Source organism: Sapajus apella, unplaced genomic scaffold (genome assembly GCF_009761245.1).
Source record: "Sapajus apella isolate SASKATOON/1434 unplaced genomic scaffold, GSC_monkey_1.0 scaffold16, whole genome shotgun sequence".
Classification (NCBI taxonomy): Eukaryota; Metazoa; Chordata; class Mammalia; order Primates; family Cebidae; genus Sapajus; species Sapajus apella.
In genome coordinates, this window is record NW_022436956.1 from 16093904 (window position 1) to 16108238 (window position 14335).

Sequence of the window (14335 nt, forward strand, 5' to 3'; positions counted from 1 at the left end):
CTTCCTACCAGAATCTGCCTCCTGCTTGAGTATTTTGCCCACACTAGAGTCACAGAGACCGGCAAGAGCTGTTTTGGGGGTCTCAGTCCAGAGTGCTCCTGGAGCTCAGTCATTAGGTTCTTTGCTGAGGTTCTTCAGTAAACTGAACTGTACTCGATGCCACAGGCCCCACCCATTACCGGAACAAGACTGATCTTCAAGACCACCCACCATAGGAGGGAAGTGGAACTCTAGGAGTGCAGAGGAAAGGAAGTCCATCATGCAGTTAAGAATCACCAGGAAGTCCCCAGAAAAAAATCCATAAGCTCCCAAATCATTATATTCTTTTATTTATAGACTCTGAGAGCAAGGACCCAAGCACAGCCTGGTGCTCTTAGAGAATAAAGCAGCTATTGTCCACACTCAGAGGTTGCTGAGGTGCCCTCCCCCACTGATCTGGAATGATCTAAACTGCTAGTCAAGAGGAGGAATGGCAGGCTAGCTAAATAAGAAGGCAGGGAAAGAAGTCTCCTTTAGTTCTGAGGGCTGTGACATTAGATGAGAGCAGAGCCCTGGGCATGTCAGCCAGCCTTCTGTGTAACGCCTGCCCAGGTCCCCTTGTATCTGTCCTTTCGGTACTCCACTGTTGCCCACGCCTTCCTCCAAGCTGTTTAAGTGCCCCTCCTGGAGTGCATGAGGAGGTCACGCTGCAGCCCAGCCTCTAGGCTAGGGGTCAGTCTGGCTGTGGGAGGGTCGGTCAGCAGAGTCAATTTGTTGAAAACACCTCTGCCAAAGTAGTCAGCAATCACGGAGAAGCTGTCATTGGAGCACTTGAGCTGCAGTAGAGGAGGGAAGGAGTAAGAATCAGAACCAAAGTGCTTATTTCTTAAATGAGGAGGAGATAAGGAAACCAGCCCTCCAGTGACTGTGACACTGGTGGGAATCCCCTGGCCCATCTAGCCCACTCATTCTCACCTGATGCTGGAATTGATCATGGAGATCTCGTTTCTGTTCCTGGGCCCGAATCATATCCATGACCTTCCGATTTTCAGGGAGGCAGGTGGGGCAATCAGCATCACTTTCAGAGTAACTCTCAAAGCAGTGTTGGTGGAAGGAGTGGCCACACAGGAAGTGAACTGAGGGCAACTCCAAGGCACTGTTACAGATGCTGCACTTGGTCTTTTGGAAAATCTTAGGACTACAGGCAAGAAAGACCAGAGATGAGTGGCAAAAGTGAGGGCAAGGTCAAGAGTCAAGGATGAGAAAGGCAGCTGAAGTGGATGCGGCAAGGTCCCTGGTAAGGTCGCCAGGCCCTGCCCTGCTCTTCTTACCGCCTTGAGGGAGTCAAATGACTACAACAGCCCTGGATCTGCAGTGAGTCTCAGCATGCTCCCAACAAGGCCAACTCAGCCCAGGGATTGTTTCCTCTCTTTCCATTTTCACAGCTGCCACTAAATTCTCTTTCAGGTCTGTACTCAGATGTGACCCTTTCAGTGAGGCCTTTCCAAGCCACCTTCTCTAAACTTGTTAACACACTCCTTCCCCAACTCCCCTTCTTCAATCACCACCTAACATACTACAAAAGTTTGCCTATTTGGCCAGGCACAGTGGCTCACACCTGTAATCCCAGCACTTTGGGAGGCCAAGGTGGGTGGATCACATGAGATCAGGAGTTCGAGACCAGCCTAGCCAACATGGTGAAACCCTGTCACTACAAAAATAAAAAATTAGCCGGGCATGTTGGCGGGCACCTGTAATCCCAGCTACTCGGGAGGCTGAGGCAGGAGAATCAATTGAACCTGGGAGGTGAAGGTTGCCATGGGCCGAGATCACGCCATTGCACTCTGGAGACAGAGCAAGACTCCATCTCAAAAAAAAAAGTTTGCCTATTTAACATGTTTGCTGTCTGTCTCTTTTAAAACATAAAGTTCCATGAAGGCAGGGCTTTTTGTCTGTGCTGTTCAGAACAGTGCTTGGGATATCAGAGGCTCAGTATTTATAGAATGAAAAAATTGTTGTTCTCTCATAAATATTTTACAGAATATTAAGGGCAGGTAAGATTTAAGAGTTGCAATTATGGCTGGGCACAGTGGCTCATGCCTGTAATCCAAGCATTTTGGGAGGTCGAGGAAGGAGATGACTTGAGGCCAGGAGTTCAAGACTAGCCTGGCCAACATTGTAAACCCCATTTCTACTAAAAATACAAAAATAGGCTAGGCGTGGGGTGGTGCACGCCTGTAATCCCAGCTACTTGGGAGGCTGAGGTGAGAGGATCACTTGAGCCCAGGGAGGTCAAGGCTGTAGTGAGCTGTGATCGTGCCTCTGCACTCCAGCCTCAGTGACAAGAGTAAGATCCTGTCTCAAAAAAGAAAACAAATAGAATGGCTTCCAACAACAACATGGATGTGTTTAGAAAAGGTAAAACACGGGCATATAAAGAATGAAAAGTACCTGCTACAAAATAATATCCTTCAAAGCCCAGTATAATGATCTACGTAATAAACCACTTTTTGGAATTCCTCCATTAAAACACATCTTGAAGAATCAAAATGCTCAAAAGCGCTCCACAGAATCCTCTATGGAAAGTACTTAGTAACACCCTTTGAAGAGCAAGTTATACCCTGGACTCCTCCACATAGCCATGCCCCGGGTACCTGGCCTTGAGCTCCTGGATCTCCTGGCGGATGCGGGTGGTCTCCTCCCGGTACCGCCGCACCCGCAGCTCATCCTGTGCAATCTGCTGGCTCTGTTTCTGTAGTTTTTGGACCAGATAGTCCCTGATGACGGACAGTGTGGCTGTGGAGTTGTGGGCCAGGGTCTGCACCACTGAGATTGGGGTCCAAGAGGAAACAAGACAATGAACCGCATGTAGCACACTCTGAACAGAGTTGAAGGGCCCCTGCTACACAGCCCAGCGGTCAGCAGCTTGTCACCCACCCATTCTGTCTTCCCAAGTACCTAGAAGAGGTGGCATGAGGTTCTTGTTCTCGATATGCTTGAGGACAGCTGCCACGTACTCCTTGCAGTCCTCCTCCTTGCGAGCAAAGTAGCTGAGGGCCTGCTCCCACAAGGAGGGGTCCTGCTCCCCGTGGCGCTCACATACGGTGATGACCTGCCGGTACTGCTCGTGCTGCATGTGGTAGTGCATGATCTGCTGGAACCTGCAGCCGGGGCGAGGGCAGACCTCAGTGGCTGTGTCTGGAAAATGACTTGGATTCTTCCCCTTTCCCTGAAATTCCCCAAACTCTTACAGCTTCCCCTGCTCATAGAGGTAAAGGACACCATCTTGAAAGTCGTGCATCTGGCATAGGACCAGGGCCTTGTCAAAGACGTCGCAGAAGCGACCACTCTTCAGCAGGGAAACGGCCTCTGAGTGAAGCTTCTCTTTGACCTAGAGAGGAAGGAGGGCAGAGCTGCTGGACAAAAAGGGAAAATCACAAGATCTCTTGGGACAAGGCCAGTCAACTCTTTCCCTCAGTCAATTTCCTCTTCACAGAGGACCGCTGACCTCCAAGGTAAGGTGTTACTGGTCTAAGGAATGCAGCAAAAGGCAGCTACCAAAAATGAAGAATGCAGATGACATGAACTGTCTTTTCTCCCACAACCCTGACCAGGCCTTACCTGTGGATCCTTCTCATGGGCCCAGTTCTGCAGTCGCAGCTCAAGGAGTGTATCGTAGATGCCCTGGGGTGAGTCTGGCTGCACTTCGCTCATGTGCTCTAGGAAGGCTTTCAGCTCTCGTGGGTTATTGGCAAAGATGGGGATGAACTCCTCAGAGTTGGCCTAGGATGGCAAGGGAGGAAAGAGGAGGCTGAATGAGTGGGCAAGGTATACAGGAAGCCCCTAAGGTGATCCCCACTGTCTGAAGCTCTTCCTTGCAGCCTCACCCTGCATCCTGGGGTCTCCCTATCGCAGCGGCCTTCAAGGCTGGACCGATAATCAGTACAAAGTCCCTTCAGCAACTGAGTTGTCTGCTCTGGTATGTGGTGCATGAGGATCTTGCCATAGCGCTTCATGTTGCTCTCTGCCTGCTCAAAAGGCAGCTTGCCAATGTACCGAAGGGCTTCCTGATAATTCTGTGGAAAGGAAAAGGGCAAAGTAGTGCATACCCCTGCTTCAGCCACCAGGAAGCACTTTCATTATTCTGGGGATGTCTTCAAAAACAGGGCTGTGCCCAAGTTTAGAGTCTCATCTCTACTCAGGAGGATGGAGTGGGAGGATCACCTGAGCCCAGGAATTCAAGTCCAGCCTGGGCAACATAGTGAGACCCTGTCTGTTGGGGAAAAAAAGACAGAGTCTCACCTACCTTAATGTCCTCTAGCTGGATCTTCAGGTACCACTCATGGTGTGCATGGTTCTCTGCCAGATACAGGGCATGGGAGTAGTAGCCAGCCTGCCGGAGAACCTTGATGGCTGTCTCCACGTCAAAGTGGACTTCGCTCTCACTCTTTGTCTGCCAGGGAGACATGAGACAAAATGTCTCAGACTAGAGGTGACTAGAGAAGGGAGAGGAAAGTCATCTGACTTTCAGACAGATTCCTAAGATGGTATAATAAAGTGATATCATGCTTTGAAAATATTATGCTAGACAACCTGTGGGAAGTTTCTTTTTTTTTTGAGACGGAGTCTCACTCTGTCACTAGGCTGGAGGACAGTGGCACGATCTCGGCTCATTGCAACCTCTGCCTCCTGGATTCAAGCAATTCTCCTGTCTCAGCCTCCCGAATAGCTGAGACTACAGGTGCGCGTCACCATGCCCAGCTAATTTTTGTATTTGTTAGTAGAGATGGGGTTTCACCATGTTGGCCAGGATGGTCTTGATCTCATGACCTCATGATCCACCCGCCTCAGCCTTCCAAAGTGCTGGGGTTACAGGTTTGAGCCACTGCGCCTGGCCCACCTGTGAGAGTTTCTGACTAAAGATTTCCTCTGCCCCTACCATTAGAGAGATACTGCTAGGGACAGGGCTTCCCCAGTGCCACTACCCAGAGTTTAGATACCGGGGGAAGTTCTAGAATCATGAAACGAGGGGAGATGGCACAGAACTAACAGAAACGGCCACTCTTCTTCCCCATTTATAGGGTAAAGCATGCTGATGCCCAAATAAGGTCAGCCCTTTCCTCTCCCTGTGTCTTGCTGAAGCAGAACAAGTCCCATTGGAGACACCTCATGCCCAGTGGTGCCTCCAGGACTCCCCCACCAACACTATCTTGCACCTTGATGAACTCCTCCAGCTTCGAGCTGTCCTTGAGCTTGGTATAGCAGTTGAGGAGCAGGGTGGTATGGTCAGCATTGGCCAGGGATTGTCGGTGCAGGGTCTGCAGATAGGCAGTCAGGTTATGAATGCGCTGGGCATCTAGAAACTTGCGGATCACATAGGATGGCTCCAACTTTCCAATGGTTCTAGGGAGACATGTGCACCAGATAGCATCTGAATCAGTGTACTTCTCCAACTCATGTACACAGGAATCACTTGCAGATCTTCTCAAAATGCAAATTCTATTTCAGTGGGTCTGGAGTGGGGCCTGAGATTCTACATTCCCACAAAGTCCCAGGTAATATCAGTGCTACTAGACTGTGGACCACACTGAGTAGCAAGGCTCCAGAGCACTGGTTCTTAAATTTGGCTAAAAATAGGAATTCTAAAGAGAAGGGGAAGAGGCTAGACAGGTTTTTTTTTTTTTTTTGAGACAGAGTCTGTTGCCAGGCTGGAGTGCAGTGGTGCAATCTTGGCTCACTGCAACCTCCACCTCCTGGGTTCAAGTGATTCTCGTGCCTCAGCCTCCCAAGTTGCTGGGATTACAGGCACGCACCACCACACCCAGCCAATTTTTGTATTTTTAGTAGAGACGGGGTTTCACCATGTTGGCCAGAATGGTCTCGATCTCCTGACCTCATGATCCACCCCCCTCAAACTTCCAAAGTGCTGGGATTACAGGTGTGAGCCACCACACCTGGCCTAGACAGGTCTCTTTTTATATTATTATTTGTTGTTGTTTTGTTTTGTATTTTTAGTTATTTTTCCTATTATTTTTTAGTTTAATTAATTTATTTTTTATTACTATTATTATTATTATTATTATTTTTGTTTGTTTGAGATGGAGTCTCACTCTGTTGCCCAGGCTGGAGTGCAATGGCGCAATCTTGGCTCACTACAGCCTCTCCCTCCCAGGTTCAAGTGCTTCTCCTGCCTCAGCTTCCTGGGTAGCTGGGATTACAGGTGCCCGCCACCATACCTGGCTAATTTTTGTGTTTTTAGTAGAGACAGGGTTTCATGATGTTGGGCAGGATGGTCTTGAACTCATGGCCTCAGGTGATCCACCTGCCTCGGCCTCCCAAAGTGCTGAGATTACAGGCATGAGCCACCATGCCCGGCCTATTATTATTATTATTATTATTACTATTATCATTTTTAGTGGAGACAGGGTTTTGCCATGCTGGCCAGGCTAGTCTTGAACTCCTGACCTCAAGTGATCCACCCACCCCATCTCCCAAAGTGCTGGGATTACAAGCATGAGCCACTGCGCCTGGCCATATTTTTAAATTTTATTTATTTATTTATTGTTAGAGATGGGGTCTTGCTATGTTGCTTAGACTGGTCTTGAACACCTGGTCTCAAGTAATCCTCCCACCTTGGTCTCCCAAGGGACAGGATCACAGGCACATGCCACTGCACCCCAGTCTTAGACAGGTTTCTAAAACCCCTTCTCAAGGCAGAAAATTCAAAGTATTAGTACTGAGGGAAGGAATTATGGAAGCAAGAGATGAATACCTTTTCCCCCTTAAAGAACCAAGTCAAAATGAATATTTAAAAAAGCCAAACTAAGGTTTAAAAGAAGAGGTAATCATCAGCTCAGCTGCATACTGGTCATATAATATTTGACCCTAAAATTGCCTTTTTAACAAGGAATCTTGTCCTCTCATTTAAGGCATCATAGTTCCTGCAAATAAAATTTTAAAAGGCCACGCACAGTGGCTCATGCCTGTAATCCTAGCACTTTGGGAAGCTGAGCCGGGTGGATTATCTGAGCTCAGGAGTTTGAGACCAGCACAGAGAACACAATGAAACCCCGTCTCTACTAAAAATACAAAAAATTAGTCAGGTGTGGTGGCGTGTGCCTGTAATCCCAGCTACTCAGGAGGTTGAGACGGGAGAATCACTTGAACCCGAGAGGTGGAAGTTGCAGTGAGCCAAGATCGCACCATTGCACTCCAGGCCTGGGTGACAGAGCGAGACTCCATCTCAAAAAAAAAAAAAATTTTTTTCAAATTAAAAAAAAAATCAAAAACAAAAACAGTTCCTGGTAGAGTTCTAGCCCCTACCTGGAGCATGGATGGGCTTTAGCTATCTAGCTGTTTGTCCCTGCATTCACAGCCATATCCCAAAGTGCCTCCAGACTGACCGGATATACTGCTGGACAGCCCCATCGTGGTTGCCCTTGCTGTAGAGATGGTCTCCATACTGCATGAAAATCTGGGCCAGCCCATCACTGTCCAGATGTTGGCTCTTGGCCAGGTTAATTGCCATCTCAAATAGGTTCTTCTTAAACAGCATCTAGAAGGGAAAAGAGATTAGAAAGTTGGTAGAAGCGGTCCTGAGAAGACACTTTCCAAAAATATGCCCACAACACACAAAACAGAAAGTCCTGCATTTCTGATCTGCCTAGATCCTAGATGAAGCAAGAGCTCCCAGATACCCCCAAGATCAGTATCACCTTATTTCTTAAGGTTCTCAGGAAACAATGTGAACCCTTAGAGTGGGCTCAGGCTCCCAGCCATTACTTCCCTCTAAAGCTCCATTTCAGGCCATTTTCCTTATAATCCTACCCTAAGGAAGCTGAGTAAGGTTGGGACCCACAGGGAGGGAAACACCCTGGCCAATATGACTTGGGGAACCTACTCCTGTAGCTGCTTCTAAGTGCCTATGGCCAGCTCTGGAAGGCTGGTGGCCTTGCCTCCAGTTTGGTCTGTGTGTCCTTCTCCTGCAGTGCGTGGACCCGCCCATCCCGCGTCAGCACATACAGGGAGCCCCACTCAGCAAGCACATCCACTACATCCTCAAAGACAGCGCTATAGGCTATGAACTTATTGCACAGGTCATAGATGTTTAGAATCTGCTTGTCGGAGCTCTGTGAGTCCCTGCTGGTAAACTCTGACCTGTATAGGAAAGAAAAATCACCAGTTATTTGGACCATCTCGGTTTTATCTCCCCTTGAGTTCCTTTCCCATGATAACTTTGGTGCCCATTCCACCCAGCACAAGTCACCTCTTTGATCCCTCTCATCCCATAACATGCAGCATTGTGCCAGTAGCTGTAGAAAGAGAACATACAGACCTGATCTTACCCTTTAGGATCCTATAATTAACCCAAGCAACAGATTAGAAAATTAAGTACATTCAGATATCCATTCATTTAGAAAATAATCATCTAATACATGGTATATGTAAAACATTGTGCCTGCAGCTGAACGAAAGCAAAACAAACCAGCATCTAACAGGGAGTTCTTCCATCATGCAGAACACCCAACCTACCCCTTAAAAAACCAAAACAAAACAAAAAACCTGTGTCCTACATTTCCCAGCATGTTCTAATTTCTTCACTACTGAATTCTTTGTTCCTCTGCCCAACTTATTTTGACAAAAGAGTTAAAAAAAAAAAAAAAAGGTCCAAATTTCCTGGAGCATTCTAGTATACTAAGGCTATGTAGCAAACATCTGCAGCAAAAACACCATTTTTCAGTAAAAATGTCATAAATGACTCTAGATATACGTGTTGCCGGCTGGGCGCAGTGGCTTATGCCTGTAATCCCAGCACTTTGGGAGACCAAGGTGGGCAGATCAGTTGAGGTCAGGAGTTTAAGACCAGCCCGACCAACATGGTGAAATCCTGCCTCTACTAAAAATACAAAAAGTAGCTGGGCATGGTGGCACATGCCTGTAATCCCAGCTACTTAAGAGCCTGAGGCAGAAGAATAACTTGAACCCAGGAGGTGGAGGTTGCAGTAATCCGAGATCATGCCACTGCACTCCAGCCTGGGTGACAGAGCGAGACTCCATCTCAAAAAAAAAAAGGAAGTGTCATCTATGTAACACCAAAGCAGGAGATTGGCAGGATCCAGGCATTAGGATTTTAAAATCAGGCAGATTCAAGGGAACAAGTCCAGCCCTCTCCCTGTCCCTTCTCGCTGGAGTACTTACTTGGGAGAAACCTTTCGGTCACGGGAGACAATGACAAGGTAGCCCCTAAACCAGTGGGCAATGAGCTTATGGCCCTCAAAGGCGAAGCAGGGCCCACGTTCATCAGGCTGGTACAAGTAGACACACTCATCCCCGGCCACAATGAACTGCAGGTCCTGAGAAGGGTCACTTAGGGCTGAGCAGCGCAGGCCACACCCATGGGTGTCCAACTCCACACGAGGGTAGTCTTTTCCAGAAACTATATAGGACTGCCAGAAGTAAGAAAGGGGTTAACAGGCTCCTTTGAGGAGGTAGCACTAAGGCTTTACAAAGGTATTCCCATTTCCATACTGGCTCTCTCTCTTTTTTCCCTCTTAGCATTCTAAAACTTTCTCTTGGCTGCGGCCTTCTTCATTAACCATCACCCATCTACTAAATATATAACCAGGGACCACATTTTCTTTCTCTGTTTATATTATCGCTACCTAGTACAGAAATTCTTCAAGTAAGAGAAATGCAATAATCTTCTACTGTTTTATCAAGAGTATTCCTGAGCTGGGTGTGGTGGCTCACGCCTGTAATCCAAGCACTTTGGAGGCCAAGGCAGGCAGATCGCCTGAGGTCAGGAGTTCAAGACCAGCCTGACCAACATAGTGAAACCCAGTCTTTTTTAAAGAAAAAAAAAAAGAGTATTCCTGACAGAGTAGACTATTGTAAATCTGGGGCCCCAGGAACAAGAAAGATAAAGATACTTGTCCAATATGTCATTTTAAAGGTTAGTTAGAAATAGGCTGGTGCAGGCCAGGCGTGGTGGCTCAAGCCTGTAATCCTAGCACTTGGGGAGGCTGAGGCGGGCGGATCACAAGGTCAAGAGATCAAGACAATCCTGGCCATGGTGAAACCCTGTCTCTACTAAAAATACAAAAATTAGCCGGGTGTGGTGGCACGTGCCTATGGTCCCAGCTACTCAGGAGGCTGAGGCAGAAGAATGGCTTGAGCCCAGGAGGCAGAGGTTGCAGTGAGCTGAGATTGCACCACTGCACTCCAGCCTGGCAACAGAGCAAGACTCCGTCTCAAAAAAAAAAAAAAAAAAAGGAAAAGAAATAGGCTGGTGCAGTGGCTCATGTCTGTAATCCCAGCACTTTGGGAGTCTGAGACAGGTAGATTGCTTAGGCCCAGGAATTCACGACCAACCTGGGCAACATGGTGAAACCCCGTATCCACAAAAAATACAAAAATTAGCCAGGCATGGTGGTATGTGCCTGTAATCCCAGCTACTCAGGATGCTGAGGCAGGAGGATCGCTTGAGCTCAGGAGGCAGAGGTTGCAGTGAGCTGAGACAGTGCCACTGCACTCCAGCCTGGGTGACACAACGAGACCCTGTCTCAAGAAAAAAAAAAAAAAAAAGGTAGTTAGAAATAAAATTCATGGCCAGGCACGGTGGCCTATGTCCTGGGATATGGAGGCTGCAGTGCGTCAAGATCTCGCCACTGCACTCCAGCCTGAGCTACACAGTGAGACTCCATCTCAAAAAAAAAAAAAAGGAAATAAAAGTGACATCTTTTTAGTACAAGCCCAGAGTCTAACTCTTCCCGGTTTCCTAGGCAAAGAAATAAAATACAAAGCTAGGAAAATGATTCAAATGATATGATTAATATTTAACAATCCCACCTTCCCTGTCAGTTCCTTACCCTATCCCCCTGAGCAATGGAAAAGCCCTTCCTGCCTGCTCCTAAGAGTTGAGGCCTTGGTCATACCTGCACATTCTCTGTTGTCACAACAAACAAGTGAGTGGTCTTTCCTGCTTGGCGAAAGGCCAATCCAGTAACAGGATAGTTGCCCTTGTGCAAAATCTGGGTCTTGCTATGCCGGTCCCGGGTGATGTCTCCTTTGTTCAAAGTAACACTGCCATCTGTGAAACCTGTGGGAGAACAAGAAAATTACTTCAGTGAGGCTGAAAAGATCAGGAAGGGGAGAGGGGGAAAAAAGACCACTTGAGGCACTCAGAAGTGACAAGTTTTCTCTGTATACCCAACCTTTCTAAGGGTTAACCTGAATATTGGTACTCGCTGACTCATTTTCAAAGAACAAAATTAAAAGCCTTCCCCTTCCAAACTTTAATATCTCAAAGACCTCTGTTCAATACAAAGTGGTCTCGCAAAAACATTAAAGATGAGATGCAGAAGCAACTTTGAAGAAAATCTATAATGAATCTAGGAGTGTTAGCTTTGCCTTCTGTTTACCAATGGCCATAAAGTTGAGATTTTCATGGACAGTCAAACAAGATACAACAGTTGGCTCTGTTCCTGGAATAGCAGGGAAGATTCGAGTGCAGAGTGGATTGCCGCCATCTCTCTTCTCCAGGTTCCAGATCTTAACCTGTGGACAGACCTCAGAAGTGTAAATGCTAGTCACCCTCCAACAAAAAATCATTCCCAAGCTTCTAGATCTTTCCCATTTCTTTACTGGGACTCACCAAAGGGTTGATGCCCTCTTCATCTTCTCCAACAGATGCCAGAATATTGTGTTGCTTCAGTTGGTACAGGTGTGTCACCCGTAGTTTATAGGCCTGGAAGCCTGTAAGCTGTAGGGAACGTGGCAAGAACCAGATCTGGCCTTCCATATGTGCAGGGTAGTGAAGGAGCCTCCTTTCCAAGGAGAGATACTTATATTCAGACCAGAATTCAGGTAACAATTACATGCATATAACTCTAAAATTTTCATGGATTTTCCCACATATCATCTCATGGAACTTCCTATCTTAAAAAGAGTGAGGCCAGGCCAGGAGCAGTGGCACATGCCTGTAATCCCAGTACTTTGGGAGGCCGAGGCTGGCAGAACACAAGGTCAAGAGATGGAGACCATCCTGGCCAACATGGTGAAACCCCATCTCTACTAAAAATACAAAAATTAGCTGGATGTGGTGGCACATGCCTGTAATCCCAGCTACTCGGAAGGCTGAGACAGGAGAATCGCTTGAACCGAAGAGGCGGAAGTTGCAGTGAGCCGATGTCACGCCACTGTACTACAGCCCGGGCGACAGGGTGAGACTCCGTATCAAAAAAATATAAATAAATAAATAAATAACAAGCGTGAGGCCGGGTGCGGTGGCTCACGCCTGTTATCCCAACACTTTGGGAGGCCAAGGCAGGCGGATCACCTGAGGTCAGGAGTTCAAGACCAGCCTGGCCAACATGGCAAAACCCCCATCACTAAAAATACCAAAAATAGCCAGGCGTGGTGGCAGGCACCTGTAATCCCAGCTGCTCGGGAGGCTTAGGCACGAGAATCGCTTGAACCTGGGAGGCAGAGGGTGCAGTGAACGGAGATCACGCCACTGTGCTCCAGCGTGGGTGACAGAGCGAGACTCTGTCTCAGAAAAAAAAAAAGTGTAAGAGGCCAGAGTTTAGTAGCAGCAACATGAAGACGAAAGCAGCAAACTGTTAGCCTCATTTACCTCCTCACCAGTGATAACGGGCAGGGGAGATCATGTCATCTTACATATTAATCTTTTAAAGCCAACTTGCATTTTTTTAAAAATTGATCTCAACCTTGTCAAATTGGCATGTACACTCCTGCTACAGATAAGGAAACTAAAACCCAGAGAGGTTAAACGACTTGCCCAGGATTGCTCAGTTGGTAAGTTAGGAAACGGACTTCCTTCCTTCTTCCCGTAAACCATAAAAAACTCTGGACGACCAGCTAAAGGAAAGAGGCGCGCAGCACGGACCCCTCTGACAAACAGATTTCATCCTAACTGTATCTCTTCGGGATCCCGGGAGGGAAAAGACAGCTCCAAATGAAGGATATCTCCAAAGACCAGGCTCCCTCGGCCTGAGTCGCAGACAGTGATGCCAGGAGGGAGGCAAAGGAACTTGGAAGCAGCGGATCCAGAAGCAGGTGCGGCCCCGGGAGCAGCCCCATCATTGCCCAGCGGCTCCTTCACCAGCTCCTTGTCGAAAAAGACAAAGCGCCGCCACTGCAGGTAGGCTGCCATTTTGGCCAAGGGACCCCACCTCCGAGAGCTATGTCACGTGAGCCGAACCAGCAAATCACGTGGTCGACAGCTTCCGGCAGCTCGCGGGCCCGGGCGCTCTAGAGTCCGGGTGACAGCTTCCCGCAGCTGGGAGAGTGGGCGGGGCCGCGAGTGGTAGTTCTAGCTCTGCAGTGTGCGAGTTTGCTGGATCTAACTGTAACTTCGCTGGCAAAAATGCTTGAGAACAGACCTTTCATCTCTTTGAGGATCAGTTTCTTCCTAAAATGCGCGTGTACTGGGGGATCAAGATGAGCGATGTCCTGCGCCTTATGAACTGTAACCAGCTGTGCCTAAGTGAATGATGTTTTGACGTTTGATGTTTTGGGGCATAAATGAAATAGTGCATGTTAAACCAGTTTTTCGGTTGTATGAGAAGAGAAATAAAATTAGAAGTTTGTGTATGCCACCAGACAGATTGTGAAACACAGTGTCTCATATTCGTTTTTGTTTCCCCCTGTCAGCGCGCATGACACCTAACAGACGCTCAAAACGTTTCCTCAGGAAACGAGCTGGGCGCGATGGTTCATGCCTGTCTGTAATTCCAGCATTTTAGGAGGCTGAGGTGGGGGGATCGCTTGAGCCCAAGGTGTTTGAGACCAGCCCGGGCAACATGATGCAACCTCATCTCTACAAAAAATACAAAAATGAGCCAGACATGGTGGTGCACACCTGTGGTCCCAGCTACTTGGGAGGCTGAGATGGGAGGATCAGTTGAGCCCCAGAGGTGGAAGCTGTAGTGAGCTGTGGTTGTGCCACTGCACTCCAGCCTGGGCGACACCGGAGACCTTGTCTTGAAAAAAAAAGGAAACTGTGAAGTACTGATGGGGCAGGAACTCCCAAGACGCTGGGCTTTCTCCCCCTTTCCATAGTGGCAGGGTATGGGACATAAACTGGGCAAAAACCTGGAAGTGGCAACTTTGAGAGCTGGGTGGGTTGTTTTGTTTTTGTTTTGTTTTGAGACGGAGTCTCTCTCTGTCGCCAGGCTGGAGTGCAATGGCACAATCTCTGCTCACTGCAATCTCTGCCACCCAGGTTCAAGTGATTCTCCTGCCTCAGCCTCTCAAGTAGCTGGGACTACAGATGCGTGCCATCACGCCCAGCTAATTTTTGTATTTTTAGTAGAGACAGGTTTCACCATGTTAG

General features: G+C 47.9%; 1 protein-coding gene across 1 annotated transcript; it reads right to left on the reverse strand.

The window, feature by feature from the left end:
• Positions 1–306: 306 nt before the first annotated feature.
• VPS11 (VPS11 core subunit of CORVET and HOPS complexes) lies at positions 307–13280 on the reverse strand. The gene is made up of 16 exons (XM_032285247.1): positions 12967–13280; positions 11633–11781; positions 11400–11535; positions 10914–11077; positions 9178–9425; positions 7935–8136; positions 7383–7534; positions 5196–5382; positions 4286–4432; positions 3867–4055; positions 3601–3762; positions 3231–3370; positions 2938–3140; positions 2634–2805; positions 955–1177; positions 307–815 (listed from the first exon to the last, which is right to left on the reverse strand). The coding sequence occupies exons 1-16, from the start codon at positions 13151–13153 to the stop codon at positions 651–653; spliced, it is 2826 nt and encodes a 941-aa protein (XP_032141138.1). The 5' UTR covers positions 13154–13280; the 3' UTR covers positions 307–650.
• Positions 13281–14335: the final 1055 nt, after the last annotated feature.